At 45.2% G+C, this 20,791-nt stretch overlaps 1 protein-coding gene across 6 annotated transcripts in view; it reads right to left on the bottom strand.

Moving 5' to 3' along the window:
- Positions 1-20,791, bottom strand: part of PPFIBP2 (PPFIA binding protein 2) — a 186,525-nt gene that overhangs the window by 70,599 nt on the left and 95,135 nt on the right. The window contains exon 1 of one of the 6 annotated variants that reach the window (XM_045290870.1): positions 17,248-17,453. The exons of the other annotated variants lie outside the window; for them this stretch is intronic. Coding sequence (XP_045146805.1) covers positions 17,248-17,295 — 48 coding nt within the window. The 5' untranslated portion in view covers positions 17,296-17,453. Of the gene's footprint in view, positions 1-17,247; positions 17,454-20,791 lie in introns of those variants that run through there. 6 annotated transcript variants of the gene reach the window in all.

Below are 20,791 nucleotides of genomic sequence, written 5' to 3' on the forward strand. Positions count from 1 at the left end.
AGGGAGGGGGGAGCGGGGAGGGAGGGGGAAAAATGAGGACCTGATGCCAGGGGCATAAGTGGAGAGCAAATGTTTTGAAAATGATGAGGGCAACGAATGTACAAATGTGCTTTACACAATTGTTGCATGTATGAATTGTGATAAGAGTTGTATGAGCCCCTAATAAAATGATTTTTTTTAAATGCTAAATAAGAATCAGGAAGAAAAAAAAAAAGAAAATAGGGACATACCAGTGACAATAACTGGGTTGACAAGATAATCTCCAGTGTTCATCTCCCTAGAAGGAAGGCATGGTCATGCAAAGGGAGAGGTCAGGGAAGACACCCAAGCACTTTCTCCTGAGCCCACTGGTCCACATTCTGATCTTCAGAATTAGCTCCATGAGTGAGGATACCTAGTTCTACCCTCCCATCCCAACTTATCCAGTGTACTGCCTGGTGAAGGCAAGTGACAGGGCCAGGTCTAGTCCTAGAACAGAAATGAGAAGCAAGCATTCTGGATTAAAGCCCAGGAGTCCTACTTGTGAGAGAAGCAGTGGCTGTTGGTTGACGACACTGTGAGAAGGCAGGCCCAGGGGCCATTTCCCAGGGCAGCTGTGCCAAGCACAATCCAGAGATGGGGCATTCTGCCTGCTACCACCCCAGTGTCTTTTGTCCCAGCCTCTCCAGTCAGCTTTTTGTTCCTGGTTATGGAAGCTCTTTCATGCCACAGACAAAGGGCCGTAACAATCTCAAATGACTTCTTTGTTGGTGACAGTTTACTATAGTTACATTAATTACTATTCTGGTTCTAGCATGGTCAAACTCCTGACTTGTATCCAAAGATAATAATTATAGCCTATATTTTCTCAGAACCTGTCAAGAGAAGAGAACAATTCATAAGAGCAGGTCAAATGTTTCTCTCAAAGAACCCTGAGGGATTCCCATGGCAGAGAGCCTAGAAAAGGCCCAGGAACAGCACCCCAGTGAAGTTCTGCATATTGGACCCTACTGCCAGTGTCAGTGTGTGCTTGGGGTCACCCGGCACTAGCCAGCTGCCAGCTTTCCAACAGGTGGAGAGAAGGTTTCCTTTCTAAGACACTAAAGAGTCACTACACCAATTGTCTCTTATTCAAATGGTATAAATTGCATTGCTCATTATAATAAAAGGCCTACCCACACAATCACCAGGAGAGACAGATGCTTTTATTAGTTGACAAAAAATACGGGTAAGAATGGATGACGCCATCCATGCCAAAGAGTCTGTAACATTTACGAGAAATTGGATCAAAAACTTGCATCCACTCTGGTGGTGATGGAAAAAGAAGAGAATGGTCAGTTCAAAGGTGCCTAGACCTATATGGTTGAAAATCTAACCGCCTGGATGTGCTCAGGAGAAGGATAACTATTCCTGAGGCAGAAATCCGGAGAACTTTCTCTTGTTCCCACAGAAAGCCACTGTTTAAGGAGATAAACATCATCCATAAAAATACCTTAGAGTCAACAGGGCCCAGGAGAACCCACTGCTTTCCGGTGAGCCTTCAAAATAGGTCACAGGTTAAAGGATGATACGGTGCTCTGGGGGTGTCGTGGTTACAAGTTGGGCTACTAACCAGAAGGTCAGACAGCAGTTAGAAACTACCTGCTGCTCCTTGGGAGAAAGATGAGGCTTTCTACTCCTTAAAGAGTTAATATGGCCAAAGTACGTAAGACTTTGGTAAAGTGGAGGGGCAGCAAAAAAGAGGAAGGCTTTCAACACATTGGCTGCAACAGTGGGCTCAAACATAGGAACAATCAATAGTGAGCATGGCACAGGACAATGCGGTATTTGTTCTACTGTGTAGAGGATGCTATGGGTAGGAACCCACTAGATGGCACCTAACCACAAAGAGTTCAAGTCTTGGAAACTCACAGAAGTAGTTCTACCATGTCCTCTAGGGTTGCTGTGAGTCGGAATTGACTCAGTGGCAGTCTTTTTTTTTTAATGGGGCCAAAGCCAAGCAAGTCTACAGGGACCAATACAGTGTAGTCCAAGCACACTGCAAATACACAGCTAACACTTACGTGGCATTAACATGATGATAGACACTGTTCACTCAACTTTACAGGTATTAACTCATTTAATCCTTCCCACAACCCAAGGAAATGAACATTATTTCAATTTTCACTTTGCAGATAAAGTGACTGAGGCACAAAGTACATGAACAAGACATAATTCATAATTTGCCTGTTATTCAGTGGCAAATTAAAAAGCTTTCTGTTGTCATAATTTCACTGAGGGCAGGCCAATTTCAAGCTTCATTTATTCTATATTCTGGGATTGTATACTCATGAGAGAATTCACTTAGAGCTTTGCTGCTGAAAAAAAGAAAGTCGGAAATATGGCTTGAACCCAAATGCTTATTCATAGAAGAGTGGCTAAATGTACTATGGTTCATGTATACTAAGGGAAAGGACGCATGCTAAAACATGAGGTAGGTATGTATGTACGATCACAGAAATATAGGACATATTCAATGATTTAAAAGGGCAGGATGCAAAACGGCCACACAGTGTGTTATCTGAAAACAATACTACCTAATTCCATAAGTATCTACATATTATGAAAATAAAATGTAAACGTATCTGGAAGGTTACATAGCAACAATAAAACCCTTCACAGCGCTCTCCTCTGGGGAAGAAGCATAACTATTCCTGAACCTATGGGAATTTGGGGGTGGGATGCTTAATCAAGGCACACTTTTACTTCAACCATAATTTTGTTTCTTAGGAAACTTACAAAATACATTTCTTTTCTTGAGTAATTAAAATATATTTTAAAAATCTATAAGCACTGAAGAGCAGTGGTCCCTGAATTTTTTACTGTTACCTCCAAGAAATCTAAGGGACACAATAATCCTCTCCCAGCAGTCATGCTGGTCCCCATAATGAGGAGGCTCATGTAACCTTGTGGCCCAAGTAGGGCCTGTCACCTTCTTGAAGAAATCCTTACCTCCACCAGGTGACCTGGTCTAAGCTTAGCCTATTGGTCATCTCCCAGCCCCAAATCAGTGTTCCAGGAGAACCTTCCTCCCACACAGTCCTCCAAATCCCCGCTGGTTTCTAACAAGCCTTTGAAAGGTATTAAACAACAGTGAACTCAAGAAGATATCCCCAGACGGAAGTCTGCAGTAGGGCCATCCTTTGCTTTTCTGACAAGGTTAATTATTGTCATCTTAAGAAAATCAAAGCCCCTCTGCAGTGCACAGGCCAGAATAAAAGGTCACTCTACCTCGAAAGTACCTGAGGGCAGAGCCATGAAAACAATTCTTTTAGAACTATCTGATGAATGCTACTACTCAAGTGCCCATGCTGAGGATTTGAGTTTGGGCAAGGGAACTCTAGTCCACTAATTGGGCAACAGGTTCATTCCGTTCCTGAAGCCATTTCTGCATTATAAAAGAGCTGCATTATCGGGGAATAAAAAGTCAAATGGCTATCAAAATGGCCTTCCAATGACTTAAAAAATGTATTTTAAAAGATAAGGATGTGACAGAGGTAGCTCTGTCGTGTACCATTGTTACAAGAACTTATTCTGTACAAGAGGGCACCTACTTCCTTAGTTCGACTAGTAGGTTGGCAATAGGAGGCTCAGACCAATACAGAGATTGCACAGCTGGGTCCCTGAGGTAGTTAGTTTATTATGCCAATCTGGCCGATAAAACAGATGTGGTGTTAATTGAAGGGTGGAGGGATAAATGGCTCAGTGAGCCTCGCCTTTCTAGTTCTGGGGTCTCTTGCTTTGTGATGGTCGCACCAGGGTACAGCTGCCTTAGCAGTTCCCTGCTTCAGCTTGCAAGGCTGACTTCCTACATCTCCAAGGAGAAGCCACATGGACCTACCCCGATGCACCCCTAGGTGCTGGAGCACCCGTGTTGGACACACCTGCCAGTGCTGAGAGGCTTACATATTCACTGACTCGACATTCCTCCTGCAGTCGGCATTATTGCGTCTGTTTTGTGAGATGGAGGACGACTTTGTGGATCGGTGTCAGACATATGGGTTAATGGGTTAATGTTGGACTTGTAGGCTTGGGCAGCACTGGGTTGGGATGTTTTCTTGATGCGCACTTAACCTTTATATAAAACTCTCTCTTATACATGAGTTGCTGTGGATTTGTTTCACTAAAGTACCCAGACTAAAACAATCCCTGCGTGATGGTAGTCTCCGAAGTCTAGTCCATATTCTGAGGTAGATCTGTGATACAGCAGGAGGGTACAAATTCTCCAGATCTCCATGCATAAAGTCAGAGAGAGAACAGTGTCTGTACTGCACTGAGGAAGAGTCAAATAGTCTACTGGCTAAATTTCTGTTCTTCTCATTCTGTGATGGCAAGAAGAGGTGACCTATCCTGTTGAGGATGGAGACGACCTCTAAAACCTGCTTTAGTTTAGTAGAATCTACTGTTGTGTGTGCCCAGAAGATCCACTGCCATCGACTTTATCCCAAATTTATAGCAAGCCTATGTAAGATTTATAAGACTATATATCTTTATATGAGCAGACAATCTCATCTTTCTCCTTCGGAGTGTCTGGTGGGTTTCAACAGCCAATCTTGTGATTCTCCACCCACCACCAGGATGGTATAATTACCTTTACTGTAACCATGTAGCACACGAAGGTGCTGTCTCCTTCTTAGAGAGAGCCTTACCTCCAGGCAACCTGATCTAATCTTGGCCTATCTTTCTTTAAAATTTTAACTCAGGGACCGAGAATGGTGGTAATGGTGATAGAAAGTCCTGAGGTTGTCAGTGGCCATGACCACCTCTATGTAGAAAAAGCTGGTTTGCTGAGAGTCAGCCCATGAAGCTAGCATACGTGTAAAAGAAGCCAATAGAGAAAGAAACTGGTGGCATACTTGTCTCTGGTTCATACTGGCTAAAGAAATAATTCTCATCCCTTTCTGTGGCCCCCTTTGGCCTAGATTTGAACTTCAACTGAATTTCTGTTACTTGTCACCACAAGTCCTGACTAATGTCATTTGTCTCAAAGGGTGATCAAACAATTGACCAAAATTTACTCCTCTGGAAACAAACTTACAGTTAAGAATTGTTGCTATTCGTATACAGTACTAACTTATGAGAAAAACTGAGCTGACAGTTGCTTGCTTTGCTCACACTGGCAGTTTTTAAGATGGTTGTAAGTTCTGAGCCATCGATAGTTAAAACCAGAGTTCTGATAAAGGGACAATACCCTGTGGCATAGGCTGTGTCTGTGCAGGATGGACTGGGATATAAAGGCATCTGGTCTCCTTTGTGTGTGGAATGGATGGTTTTCGAGGCACCACCTGTTGGCGTCCAGTCCTGTTTCTCACAGAGCTCAAGAAGGCCCAGACAGGAAATTAATACTAGGTACAACAGACGCAGGGGTATCAGCAGTGGGGGGTGGGAGGTGGGGGGAGAAGGGGGGGAGGTTAAAGCAGAACAAGAAATAAACAGTAACTACAATAGGGTTACAAGACATAAAGGTGAAAGGGGACAATGAATAACAAAAGGTACATAAGAATATAAAAACACCCAACATTGAATGAAGAGATTGTCTCGAAGAATTATATGTCACGCATGGCTGCACAGTTGCAGGTGTAACCAGGAGGCTGAGAGTTGGAGCTTCCCTGCTCCCCGGCCTTTGTCCAGTTGAATTTCATAGCAGAGGGTGCCTCCTTAGAGGAGAACTCTCCTCGGGGCACTTCCACACCCATATCCATTCACAGAGTCCCTACAGCACTGCCTTCACTAAAGGTAGTGGACAGGCCAGTAATCATTAGCAGACTGGGGCTGCACCTAGCTATTTTCAATCTCAGGTAGACCAATTATCTCAGGCTCCACATCCTTTATATAGAGAAAACTACATGCCACAGAGTAATAGAGCAATACATTAAAATGTAGGGTTGGGGGAGTACAGAAATTCCTCTTTATAGCAGGATGCTCTAATAATGCCTCTGTGTAATATAAACAGTTCTGAATGATCATAGAGAAATAGAAATCATTTAAATGATTAACCAGAAGCTAAAAGACACAGTGCAGTTCATCTCTTCTACTGAAAGCTTTAATTGGCTCTTTTTTTGGTCAAAAGAACAAAAGGGGCAAAGTTTCTGATTTAGGACATGTCTGTAAAGAGCTGTAAAAATGACTCAAGAGAACAATAATCAAAACACTTTCAGTCTGGAAAGAAAAATATATATATGCCTAAGCACCAACACAAAACTCACTGTGAGCTAACAGCTCTGGATTCATGCCTTTGGCACACACCACCGAAGACGTGTTCACTTTTCCATTGTCCCTGAAGAGATGCCCACAGTTTGAGTCATATCTCCATGGCCATAATCTTTTCCTCCTCACAAGCATTTTACTACATATTTTATGTACTCTGTGCTTTATGTATGTTTATAATTAACACAGTGAGAATTTTAATACCCAGCATCAGCCAATAAATTCATAAAAGCTTGAATTACAATTTCTGTTCCAATCTGGAAGTCAGGTCAAATTTAGGTTAAACGTCAGCTTTCCAGCCCAATTGCTGGCCTGGCAGCCTCTTAAAGGCATCACCCTCTGACTAGCGTCAGACTGGCTGATCAGATCCCATGACACTTGCTCACTCTTGGCTTAGCTGCTCCAGTGTGGCTTGAAGAGGGAGAGTAATGCTATACTCTCAGCAGCCTTCTGAACAAAGTTTGAGTGCTTGATGGCATTTGGAAGGCTGTGCAGAATCCAACTCCCGGGTTCTACCAGAACAGCACACCCTTCACATGTGCTTTTGGGAAGGCTGGGAGGGGCAATTCTGGAGTATTTCCTAACACATCCCAGGAGACCACTGTTCAACACTGTGCAGTCAACACTGCACTTTGAAAAACACCAGGATGGCGTGGTTACAGAGCAGTCAGATGTGGCAGATGAGAGGTCACAATGGGGATGTCATTTGGTACGTGAGCATGGAGCGTGGGAAAATTCTAAGGCAATCAGCCCCACAGTGTGCCAGCTCTGTGCTCCAACTTCAGTTGTACAGAGCTGGGAAGTGCCTCTCAGAGCTCTGGTTTTGCAGGTCTCAAAATAAACATGCCTTGATAATTTATAAATTATTATTTTGTCATATCTTGCCTGGTCTGACGTCTCCTTTCACCCACTTTACTGTTGTCTGTCCCCCAGGGAGGAGGTCATATGTAGATCCTTGTAACCAGTTCCCCCTCTCCAACTCACTCTCCCTCTACACTCCCAGTATCGCCACTCACACCACTGGTCCTGAAGGGTTCCTCTGTCCTGGATTCCCTGTGTTTCCAGTTCCTAGCTATACCAGTGTACATCCTCTGGTCTAGCCAGACTTGCAAGGTAGAATTCGGATCATGACAGTGGTGGGGGAAGGAGGAAGCATTTAGGAACTAGAGGAAAGTTGTATTTTTCATTGTTGCTACATTGCACCTTGACTAGCTCATCTCCTCCCCAAGACCCCTCTGCAAGGGGCTTTGGGTCTCTACTCTACACTCCCCCCCTCTCCCCCCCATTCACTACGGTAAGATTTTTTTTTTCTGATGATGCCTGATACCTGATCCCTTCGGCACCTCGTGATCGCACCAGCTGGTGTGCTTCTTCCATGTAGGCTTTGTTGCTTCTGAGCTAGATGGCCACTTTTTACCTTCAAGACTTTAAGACCTGAGACGCTATATCTTTTGATAGCTGGGCACCATCAGCTTTCTTCACCACATTTGCTTATTCACCCGCTTTGTCTTCAGCGGTTGTGTCGGGAAGGTGAGCATCATAGAATGCCAATTTACTAGAAGAAAGTATTCTTACATTGAGGGAGTGCTTGAGTGGAGGCCCAATGTAGGACATGTTTTCATGCACAGCTACCACCCATCTGTCAGTGGAGGCCGGGGCGTTACTATGACGCCCAATGTGTTTCAGTGGAGCTTCAGGACTAAGAAGAACCAGCATGAAAGACCTAGTGATCTCTTTTCTGTGGTCAGTAAATGAAGTACAGCCTATGGACCATAGCAGTACAGTATGCTCTGCAGTTGATCGTGAGGTTGATGTGGAAATGGCATCTCTCCCTTCTGTTGTGTGTGAGCTGCCCTAAGTCAGGGTCTGATGTGACAGCCACTAGCAACGACAAATCTTTACCAGGGTAAACGGTCACAGTTACCGCAGGGAAGATGTCGAGGTTAAAGCTCTGTCGCCACTCACATGCCAAGCCGTAACAAAAAACACAACTGAACTCACTGCCATTGAGTGGTTGCTGGCTCAGAGCGACCCTATAGGACAGGGTCCAACAGTCCCTGTGAGTTTCTGAGGCTGTAACTCTTTACGGGAGTAGAAAGCCCCATCTTTCTCCCTCAGAGAGGCTAGTAATTTTGAGCTGCTGACCTCATGGTTAGCAACCAAATGAGGAACTACAATGCCAGCTTGGAAAATGTAGACTTTGCCACTAGCAGGTATTCTGATGTAGATCAGAATAGAAAACCCTGGACTGAGTGGGAGAACAATGTACACCATTCAACATAATTAAAAAGACCAAATTTACCAGTCTGAGAGAGACTGGGGGAATCCTTAAGCCCCCAGTCACCCTCCAAGCCTGGAACTGAACTTACCCATTGCTCAGCTTTCAGCCACACAATGGACAAGCCTATAAGTTGAACAATGACACCAGGGAGGTACAATGACTCCTTAGAATCACCAGCCAAATAAATCAAAAGGGCAGCATTTGCCCAGAGTTTGGAAGACAAGAAGGGTAGAAAAGAGGAACAAATGGCAATGGGAAACCACACAGAACCAGTAGTGGGCTGAGTGATAGTGCATTGTGAGGATTGCAAACAATGTTATAAAGCAAAATGTTTATGAACAGAACTTTCACCCAAGTCACAATGAAAGAAAATAACAAGAATGGGACCATAATAGTAATAATAGCAGGAGTGGGGTAGATCACCAAGGCTGTAAGGTAAATCCCATCATTGCATGACTCAGCTTACTCTTCATGAAGCGAACCAAGCAGGTTGTATATAATCAGGTAGTTGTAAAAAGAAAACCTCACCCCTAGATTTATTGGCCAGGAATTTTAGGGCTTTCTGGCAGTAACTATAAAACCTACCTTTCCCAGGACAGTCTTTGGCACAGAATTAAATAACGTTTTTTCCAAATACAGTGTGAGGGAAGTACAATCAGATATTTAGTTGGCAAACACCCATCAAGAGAAATACTAGCCTGTCCTTGACTTCCCTATACCTTCCACGTCTTGGTTTCAATTATATTTCAGGGGAAACTAAGTGTTGGTTGTAAAGACTGGCATTATCAAATGATCTAAATATCCATCTTTAGGAAAGAACAAAGCAGAGTTAATAAAGTCCTCTTGGTTAACTAAGTTCATTATGTGTGTTTATACAACCCTGTCTTATTGTATCCCTGGCTCAAGCATTCCTGAAGTACGACTGTTACTCTGTGGTAAACAAATGATTCCTTCAAAAAGGTATTTAGTTTTATGGGGGCATATGATAAACATGACAAACAATGGATGTAAGCCAACAGCAGAGGCATGGGGAGGGACAAATAAACTTCACCTCACCACTTGAATGACTGAATCTCGAAAACTATGATGTCCCCTGGGACAGGGGTGGAGAACATCTGGCCCGGGGCCAGATAAGGCCCTCAAAATCATCTATACCAGCTAACATCACATGCCTCACCAGAGAAGCAGTTCCAGACATCACATTAGGAGTAAGTTCCAAGGGAGAAAGATGAGGTTGCTACTCTGTAAAGAGTTGCCGTTGTAGAAACCCACAGGGACAGCTCTATTCTGCTATGGGGTCGCTATGAGTTAGAATCAACTCAATGGCAGTGAGTTTGAATTTTTTGAGCAGCTATATTGCAGGCTAGTTTTTAAGTTCATAATTTGGTATGACCTGCAAATGATGTCATAAAGATTCACATGGCCTTTGGGAGAGAAAGGTTCCCACCACTTCCCTATGAGAAGAAGAAACAAAAGCACCTTTGGAAACAGTCCTCTGATGTGGATTAGCTAACAGTGAAGTCTTGATAATGACCATCCTTCACACATTCTCACTTCTGGATGCCCTGAAAACTGTCTATAATCTCTCTACCCAAGGGGTTGACATAATGGACATGGAAGCTCCTAACAGATCTGCTTGGGGAGCTAGATTCAGAGTAAGAGAAATATAGTTCACTTAACAAGAATCTCTCCAACGTTGCAGACTTGGATAAGATTAGTCATGGCTGAATTACCAATACCAGGTGCCTGGATACATAAGTGGCCTACTGCACTGTAACACGGGAGGAAAAAAAACACAGCTAAGTAATCCAGTATCTTGATGCAGAGATGATGTTAAAGTCATATGAGAGTACAACGAAGTGGCTCTTTGAGGCCTTTCTTTGTCTTGTCAATCCCAGTAGACAAGCTGACTGACTCATTACTATTGAGAACACCTTCAGAAGCAGAAAGGCAGCACTGGGTGCCATAGTTGGTGTTGGGAAGGAACGGAGATCCATTATGAGTGTTTGGGAAAAAATTGCCCAATGCCTCCAGGACTGCCTAGACTTTCTATCCAAGGAGCCGAAAATTGAACAAGCATGATAGAAAGAGCCACCATAGCTAGAGAACATGGGATTAGGCAAGGGCTAAAGAAAGCGGCTGGTGCTTTGGTTGCAGCAATCCCTCTGTCCCTAAGATTCCCAAATGACAATGAATTCAGGGGAAGTAGGTGGGAGAGTTTTGTTTGAGAAGTGGAGGTAGCCACAACATTCAAAAAAACAAAAACTTGCTTATCAAGTCCATTCCAACTCACAGGACAGAATAGAACTGACCCTGTGGGTTTCTGAGATTGTGAATCTTTATAGAAGTAGTAGAAAACTTCATCTTGATCCTTTGGAGCGAGTAGTGATTTTGAACTGCTGATCTTGGAGTGAGCAGCCAAAAGGGGAATCCACTATATCACAGAGCTCCAAAAACAGCATTTTAGCAGGGATTTTAAAGATGACTAAAGGGACAGATCCAGTGTACAGTGAGTTTGGGAGTGCCAGGGAAGAGTTAAGTTGCGAGTGGTGAGCCTATTCTTTCAAGAAAACCGGTGGTAGTAGGAAGGCGAGTTATAAGATAGGCATGGAAAGTGAAGTGCAGGGCCAAGGACAGTTTTGTTTGATTTGTATTTTTTTATGAATTAAAGGAAAACATTTTTGTCCAGGGCAAGAAACAAGTAGTCAGTGAGGAATTGAGACAGTAACAATTAGAGGAGCATGTAGATTGGAACAGGATGAGGTTGAGAGGACAGGATACTGGAATAGCTGTGCTGAGACTGCCCAAGAAACTAAAGGAAATTGATAAATGACAGCTGTCATGCAAGGGAAGCCTGTGTCTGGAGTTAGGACTTCTGTGTGTCCATTTGTCCTTGGAGCTCCTCTTCCCAAAGTGGCCAGACTACAAGAGCAATCATTTGAACCCCAGATAACATGGAAAGTCACACATTTACAACCTGAGAGTTCATTGCACATTCTTCTGAGGAATTCAAGCCAATGGCATGGGGGAATCCATGGTGGTCCCATTTTCTCTGTAACTTTGGGTTGGAATTTGGCTAAATTCAAGAGTGCTGGAAGCCAGAGAGCAGAGTGGAGATGTTGATAGCGCTGAGCTTTATGCTCCTGGGAATGAACTCCTGCTTAGAGGGTATTGGGTGGGCGGCACAGACCCTGTGTGTATTATTTTTAGAAGCTTTCAATGAGGGTGTGGATTGGAGCTACTGACATCAATGCTACACAGGTGTGACATGTTTGTGACTCTGCCAAGAACCAAGCAGCTGAGCAGCAGTGGTCCTTTGGACATCCGTCCCTAGGTGTTGGGAAAAGAGCAGAAGAATAGGCTCTGGCTGGTTACCCTTGACCTGGCACCTACAACCAAGGTGGCAGACTCAGCAGCCAGCAAGGCCTCTGGTACCCTGATGGCCAGGTTACAGCTGCCTCTTCTAGCATTTGAGAAGGGGCTGATAGCTAAAGGATGAATGGTCTGAGATGTACAAGGGGAGTAACCCCCTCCAAAAGAAATTATTTTCCAAAGCTATGTATTTAAAATTGGAGTTTTTGTGTGTGTTTGTTTGTTTACAAAATAACCTTATCACCTTCAAAATACTCTCCATTTTGCTTAATACATTTGTCAAATCTGCAATTCCATTTTTGGAAACACTTTTCAAACTCATCTATTTGGATGACTGACAGCGCCTCCTTCATTTTTTTTGGGGGGGGGGGCCTCTTCTATGCTGTCAATGTGGGGCAAAAGAGTAAGGCTTTCTGTTTTATGCTAAAAACTGGCACACTGAGATGGTTGCGCGAGCAGGTGCATTGCTGTGGTGGCAAAACCAGTCTCTCATCTGCCACAAATCAGGGCTTTTTTGGTCACACACTGTTATGCAATCTTTTCAGAACTTCTACATAGAAAGTCTGATTACCAGTCTGACCTAGTGGAACAAACTCCAAATACACTATCCCCCTCACATCAAAAAAACAAATGATCATCATTTTGATTTGATTCCACTTGATGAGATTTTTTGGGGGGGAGGGGGGCAAGATAATGATGACATCTTCCATTAGTTTGATTAAGTTTGTTTTGGGGGTCATAAGAATAGCACCATGTCTCATCACCAGCAATAACCTTGGAAAAAAAGTCTGGGTTGCTTCGGAGCTGTTCTCTCAAAGGCATCCTCCACTCGACGTTTCTTTTTCCTGGTAAGTCAGAACCCAAGGCACAAATTTCACAGAGACCCTGTTCATTTCCAAATCTTCTGTTAAAATTCCCTGAACCATGCTTCAAGATAGTCCTGCTATCTCCCCATCTCTCCAATGGTCCATCGTTGATCTAAAAGCATAAGTGCATGAATGTTGTTGACATTTTCATCTATTCAAGGTGACGGATGTCCAGAACAAGGTTTGTCATCAATTGACATTTCACCAATTTTGAAATGAGAAAACCCCTCGTACACTTGAGTTTTCCCCATAGCACTATCCTTGTGAGCTGTGTTCAACATCACAACAGTTTCTGGAGCATTTATCCCAAGCAAGAAACAAAATTTCACTGCCACACATTGTTCTCTTAAATCGGCCATCACAAAAAAGGAGGTTCAGGCGAAACTGCTTTTGTGGAAAAAGTTCACTGTGACCAGAGAGAGCCTTCCCACGCGACGCCACTGGGTGCACTAACCTGGAGTAAGTTGCTTGATGTTCACCTAGTGGGGAAAATGTGTACTATGAAAGCTCTGCCCAGCAGCACTTTTATCTGTTTATTCGGTTGTTTGTTTGGGGGTGGTTTTTTTGGTACTCCCTCATATTGCTAGGGAAAAACCAAACTGGTCCTCCCTGTTTCCCTTTCAATTTTCCCCTTCCTGGTAATAGCCACTAGCAGTTAAACTTTTATTAAATGTTTTCTACGTGCACAGTACTATGCTAAGCATTTTACTTGCATCATCTTACCTGATCCTCATAAAAACCTGTATGTGCAGGTACTATTATTTTCCTTAGTTTTATAGATGAAAAATTCCAAGCTTTTGAAATAATATGCTGAAGATCACAAAGCCAGTAAGTGTGGCAAAACCTCAGGATACTAACCCAAGGTTAATTCTGAATTTCATGTTCCTATTTCAGTGTCCTAGTTCCCAAAGGTCAGAGAACAGTCTCTTTTCTGAGCAAATGCGTTCCCTCTAGCTCTGTGCTACCCTGATCATAGGTGCCTCCCACCTTGCTCCAAAATTCAAAGACTGTCTTGCTCCAAAGCATTATCCTCTTAGACCGGCCAGAGAGCCTGGGCCCCTGGTCTGTTCCAACTAAACAGATCAGATCTCATGTAGGCACCTCTCCTATAACCCGTCCTACTGCACAGCAGAATGGTTGGGTTCAGAGAAACCTGTTCTCCAAGCTTGAAGAAGCAAGTGAGTAGGGGTGGGTTACAGGTTGTACTGAATACTTGGGCTAAGGAGACCACGTCAGCGATGAGGGCAGCAAATGATTAAAAGGGAGAACACTTGATAAAGAGTCAGGTGAAGTGAGTGAAAATTAGGAAAAAGGGGGATAAAAAGAGAGGTAGTATAATGTGCTTAGTAGAAGACAGAGGAGATTCTGGGTGGTACAAACGGTTGTGCTCAACTATTATCCAAAAGGTTGGCAGTGTGAACACACCCAGCGGTACCTTAGAAGACAGAAGCATAGTTCTATTCTGTGCTTAGTTTGCTATGAGTCAGAACTGACTAGATGGTAACTAACAACAAAAGCATTAGTGTGCTTGGGAGCTCACTGGGGGTTGATATAAAAGTTGAAACTACAAAGGTAAGTTGAGACTGGGGTGAAATAGATTTCAAAGGCCAACTGAAAACTTGGGCTTTCTCCTCCAGGCAAAGGATAAATCCTGAGGGCTTAGGATCAGGGTCATAGGATAAAAGGGGGTCTGGCAGTTATACTTAGGGTTAGGAATAATAAAGGCACTCTGATCATACTTGAGGCATATATCAAATACTTAGTGCTTTGCCTTTTTAACCTCAAGACATATATCACTCAACGACGTTTTCAGTCTCTCAGGTTTCTTTCGAAGGTATCCCAATTGTTGTACATGTTTCTACTTGGTGAAGATTGTACTAACTGCATGAATCTGAAGAATTGGCTTTCATTCTACAAATCTTGCCACCAGAATCCACTTGGGGCATAAATGTCCCATGAAATTGTATCAAAATCCCTATTTCCTTTAACTCCCCACCCCGCTCAATTTCAGCATGCTTTACATACTGAAATACAGGATCTCAATGAAAAACTTCAAAGCAGAAAATAATTCAGTCATGAAAGCATTAAATGTTCCTTACAATTCTAAAAGTAGAATATCATTAAATGTTAAAAGAATATCATTAAAAGAAGAAATCACTAAATGTTTCTTACAATTCTACAAGTAGAAGAAGAAAAAATCATTCTAGGAGTCTGAAGCCTCTTGCTTAGAGCTCCTCTCAGCAAACTTCAACTGTCCACAGCAGCTGGAGCTCACACATCCTGGGTCTCAGGACAGAAAGGACCTGCTTCTGTGACATCAGTTGCAGAGTTCATTCCTTACAGAGACCCCCGCCCCCCCCACCCCCCCGCCTCCCCACACAAGGTACAGAGTCAAGGTAGCTGTCCCAGGGATTGGGTCATGGTGCCATGACCCCTGGCACAACATGGATGCAAGCCCTCCTGGTCCCAAAACTTAATTTTGGATGTGAAGAAATACAGACCTAGTGATGGGAACTACAATCCTTACCTATTTCCCCAGAAACTTCCCAAGGTGGCTGCTTAAAATCCTAAGATGATGCAACATTGCCAACGTGTCTGGTCATCTCAGCATGCTCCCTAGTGGCTGCAATGTCCTCATGCCATAGCGAAGCAGGGGTTGAGAATACACAGTGCTTCTGCTGAGCTATAAACCAATCATTTTCTAAATTTTTGGCAGAAGGAATGAGGAAAGAGACCCTGATTGGGAAACAGCGAACAGGGTTCAAAACTGGGCTCTACCACTAATAGCTATATGAGCTTCTTTGCCTCTCGGGTTTTGTTAAATGAGGGGTTTGTACCAGTTGATCCTTACAATTTTGTTCAGCTGCCTCACTTTTTCCCAACACAGCTTACCCTCTACCACATCACAGCCAGAGTAATTTTCTTAAAATATAAATTGGATCCCCCAATGTATCCCATGTCACTTCCCTGCTACAAGTCCTCCATTAGATAAACCGCACCACCCACTGTCCTTACCAGCAGCCTGTGCTGCCTCAGGGGACCTAGCATCTGCCTGCTTCACCCTTCCATCTCTGAGTCACACTGGCTTTCTCTCAGTCTTGAAACTTTCCAGACTTCCTTGTTTTAGGATTTGGGCCCATACTATCCCCCTTCCCTGGAGACTCTGGATGGTGCACACATTTAAGGAACCCAGATGCTAACCAAAGGGTTTCAAGTCAATCACTGAAAACCCTACAGAACAGTTTTACTCTGACATGGATAGGATCACCATGAAGTAGAATCAACTTGATAGACAATTAGTTTTGTTGTGGTGGTTTTGTTTTCTGCCCTTTGCTTGAAATGTTCTGTGTTTTTGTTGTTGTCGTTTTGCTTTTTAAATAGACTCACTGTGACTTCTCTTTCCGATTTCTGAGATGCTATTTCCTCAAAGAAGGCTCTCTGGTCCTCCCCCTGACCCCCTTCTCAATCACTCATATAACTCACGGGCTTTCTGTTCTTCTTCCTCAAGGCTTGTAACTGGGGTCTATTTCTTAGGAGTGTTGAGCCCCCATCTCCCAAATTGGACAGAAGTGCCTCAAAAACACAGACTGTTCTCTTTTGCTCATTATCAGACATCCCGTGCCAGGAACTCTAGGGTAGATGTTTGCTGAATAAGTGGTGGCAGAGGGTGCACACAAAAGCCAGCCATCTCACAGGGTGAGAGACCTGCACGCCCATTCCCATTGAGATGCGTCCTGTCCCTTGTGGTTACAATGTCAAATTTATCTCTGCCAGCTGTGTGCCTCTGAGACACAGTCAGCCTAAAATGCCTCCGTCTGAAATAAATGCGAACCCACCTCTGCCGGCTTAATGGCAGCCACCAAAGAAGCAAGGGCCGGCGTTCCCAGGGGCCCCACCATCCCTTATGTTCCTCACTCCCACCAAACACTTGCGAGCATCCCCTAAAGGAAGGGCCGGCAAAAGGCTGCCCAAACCGTCCCCAAGTGGCTTCACAGCATTCAAAGACAACACGCAACGCGCCTCCTTCAGAAAAGCAGGAGCAGACTTGGCTGGAAGCAGACGTCCTCTGGGCACCGGGTAACCTCAGAGAGGAGGGTAAGTTCAGCAGCTTCGGAATCCAGCATGCTTAAAAGGCCGAGGATTCCTCAGCGCCCTCCATCCAAAAAGCGGCAGACACACTTTCTGGCCCCAGGCTCAGTGCCTTGGGCTGTTTAAGTGCCAAAGTTAAAATAACGAACTCCTCAAGCCATTCTTGCTGTTCTCTACCGAGGCTCACTCACCAGCATGTCAGAGGAGAGACAAAGACAGCTGGCTCTTTTCTCCCTGGTGCCTATAATTAGATTCTCATGAAGTTGGCCACAACAGGGCTTTGCAGGACAAATACCTTCCCCTTCAAAACACACACACACACACACACACACACATACCTCTGAAACACTCCAACAAGTCTCACTGCTCACTCATCTATCTCCACGGGGACAGAGAAGAGGGTCAGTCACTTACCCTCTTTAGCCATGCGAAATGCTTGTAAACATCAATGTCCCCATCCATGCTGGGCACCCATGTCAGCAGTTAGATGCCTTGGTTGAAAAAGCCCTTTTTCTGGCTGGAGACCAAGTTCTCTCCCCTTCCTTGCCTCTGTCCTCCCGCCTCAGGAACGCCAAACAGTGTTCAAATTTCCCCACTCCCCTGGCCTGCGTCCTTCAGCCTTTCCCTAAACAGTTTCAGACACACAACTACTCAGACCAGCCTGTGCGGCTCCGGAATCCTCCCCCACCGCCCCCACAGAGACACACAGCGACAGCCACGCGCACCGCACCGGCATTCCGAGCCCTGCGCAGCCATCAGCGCTAACAAAAAGGGAAGGGACTCCTTTAACAGGAGTTGTGGACACAGAGAGAGATAGAGAGAGAGAGAGAGAGAGACTGTCTTCTGAGAGAGAGAGAGAGAGAGAGAGAGAGAGAGAGAGAGAGAGAGAGAGAGGCTGTCTTCTTAGTGTTAGTACCAGAGCCTGCCAGAGGGAAACAGTCCTGTAGAAAATCCGTCGTCTGGCTTCTCCCTTCTGGAGTGGCTGGAACTCATTACGGAGAGACCCTGATTTCCTGTCTCTGCTTCCCTCTGCATTTACCCACAGGCTCCCAGCTGCTCACAGTTTATTTGGGACTGGGGAGAAGACTAAAAATAAGTGCTGCTCTTGGAGGAGCGTGTTGGTTCCCACACACAGCCTGACCCCCACCCTGAGGCCCACGCCTACCCCTTTTTTTCCAGCAGGCGCCGGGTTGTGCCCTGAGGATAGCCTATTGCTTCCAAAAAAGAACCGATTCAGAACCAATTCCAGTCTGGGCTGTTGGCCCTGCTGGGTGCCAGGCCACATGCAGTGTGTTTTCTGTCCCTGGCAGCACTATTTTCCACAGAGACAAACTGCTGTAACCTCAGAGACCTTTGCCTTTGGGGAGTGAGGAGCGGGGGAGTCTGGCCCAAGCTGCTGTCAGCAGCCACCAGAGGGTCCCTGTGTCTGCATTCTGCAAGGTGCTGTCACGTCCCTGGCTGCTTTGCTGGCTCTGCTCTGCCTGCCTTACAAACTGGGGAGGTGGAAAGAGCCAGACCCCCTCCCATGTGCCTCCAAAAGACTCAGCTGGCTGCCTGGGAAGGGCGCCTTGGAGAGAGAGTAGCTAGCCCACACAGGGGTGTCAGTATTCCTACTAGCGGGTCACATTCTGGCTTCTCAAATGGCCATCACTGCCCCCTCCTCCTCATGCTCACATCTCGTTGAGAGAGCACCCCAAAAGTAGATTTTCTCCCCTGCCCAGTCCTTAATGTGCGGCCTTTGGCTATGAGTGATTATGAAAGAGCACTTTGATGTGGGTGCGACAGGAACTGTGATTACGTGCAGAGGCCCCGAGCTCTGCTGTGGAAAATGGCTTGCAGAAGCACGGCTCGTGACTGTGCAGAGGGCTTTCCCAGTGCCTTCAGGGGCTTGCTCCTGAAGAGAATGGGCTCCTGGGTACCAGCATGCCCCTCAGCACAACAGCAATTTTCACCACCACTGCCCAGAGAAGGGACCCAAGGCAGGGACAATGCTTGATAGCAGAGTCCCCAGCAGGCTGGCCCTGCCCACAAAGATCACAGGGGAGGAAGGGATCTTTGGCCAGCAGCTGGCACGAAGGGAGGACTGAATTCCTGGAGGCACACCCTGATCAGAGGCCAGAAGAGAAGAGCTGGCTCTGCTGCCCATGCACAGAGCTCTAGAGCTGTCCTCCTTGCCTCTGGCCCACTTCAAGACTGGCCTGAGAGCCAGCCAGCCCAGTTTCCCTGCCAGAACTATGCGGGAACATGCCATTGGTAGGCTCTACTTGGTCAACACACATTTGACCAGCTTCCTGCCCTAAGTATATAAAGAATTGCCACATGATATGTTAACGGTGTACTGGGGCTCTGGGGAGGAAGGGACAGGGGAGGTGACCCTAGGGCTGCATGGAGCAGAGACCTGGCAGAGTCCTAGTCCCCAAAGGATCTCCTGAGAGAGTGCTCACTGTCCTTTCTTGGGTTCCAGTACAAAAAGAGAAGGGAAGTGGTGGGAAGAAAGCCAGACAGCATGGCTGCCCCTCATCAGCCTTGTTCATTCCCACCTGTCCATGGGAGACATGGCTTAGGTGACAGCTTCCCAGGAAGCTTTCCCTCCCTGCTTCCTCTCAGTTCTTCCCAAACACCCAGGCTCCCCATTGTTTCACCACTAGTCCTGTTGTACTGAACCACCACAAACTGTTCAAATGTCTGTCTCTTGCAGCAGGTTGTATGTTGTTGTCAGGTGCCCCTGTTGGTTCTGACTCATAAGTACCTATGTTCAACAGAAGGTAACACTGTCCAGTCCCTTACCATCCTCACAACCCTTCCGGTGCTTGCACCCACGGCTGCAGCCACTGTGATCCCCTCATCTCCAGGGGTATGACCTTGCTCTTTTTCTCTGATCTACTGTATCAAGCAAGATGTCCTTCTCATACGACTGGTCCCTCCTAATAACATGGCCAGAGTACATATGGTGAAGTCCCACCAGACCCACTTCTAAGGGGCATTCTGCTGTACATCTTCATGTTGTTCATGTTGTCTGATTTCTGCCTTGTTCTGAGTTTCATACCTATCACAGTTCTTGGTACACAATAGGAACGTAAAAAACATTTTTTCCATGGAAGAATGAGGCAAGAAGGGTAACATAAGGCTAAAATTCTACTTGGAGAAAATAGAGACATGAGGTCTTTTTTTCCCTCCACGGTAAAGATGTTTGACTCTAAGAAGAAAAGACAGAGCACACTTCATCTGTTAGCTTGATGAACATGGGACGAATGAGAGATGGAGAGGAAAAGGAGGGTAGGGAGGGATGGGATTGTGGCAATCATTTCTTTTAGAAGAATTAATACCAGACTAGTCCCAAGGAGTTGGAGGATAAAGATGTCCCAAATGCCCAGTGTTATTTGGCTCCATCCCCCCTCGCTCCCCACCCCCACTTTCCCAAGACTCTGGGTTCTGCAATTTACTAAAACATCTCATAGAATGTCACAAAACTTTAAGAAAATGTCTTATATGGTTTTGGGTGCTGTTAAGTCCTGAACCCTAAGGTCAAGCAGAGATGAGCCAATGTGGAGTCCAGAACCTAAAGGCAAAAATGCCCGAAAGTCAAAGCAGATCTTCTACCACAGCTCAGTCAAGAAACAGAGATGGGTTGATAAAGGTATGGTTTCTATCTTTTAGCAGACCATACACCCCAGGAAACAAAAGATAGTATCTTCACTCCTCCCCTCTAGCAAAGTAGAATCTAAAGATGCCCATTGGTTCAAACTCTCTATTAAACTCCAGGCTTAATCCCTCTCTAAACCTGTCCTCCAAAGTCAAGGGAAATAGAGGATAGAGCTGGGAGGCAATGGGCATTTATAGAGGTCTAGATAAAGACATGTACATAGGCAAATATATTTATATATGAGGATGGAGAAATAGACCTATGTGCCTATATTTATAGGTTTAGTATTAAGGTAGCAGAAGGACATTGGGCCTC

The sequence above is a fragment of the Echinops telfairi genome, unplaced genomic scaffold (genome assembly GCF_000313985.2).
Source record: "Echinops telfairi isolate 266 unplaced genomic scaffold, ASM31398v2 ScPeMD7_60;HRSCAF=208, whole genome shotgun sequence".
In the NCBI taxonomy this organism is placed as follows: Eukaryota; Metazoa; Chordata; class Mammalia; order Afrosoricida; family Tenrecidae; genus Echinops; species Echinops telfairi.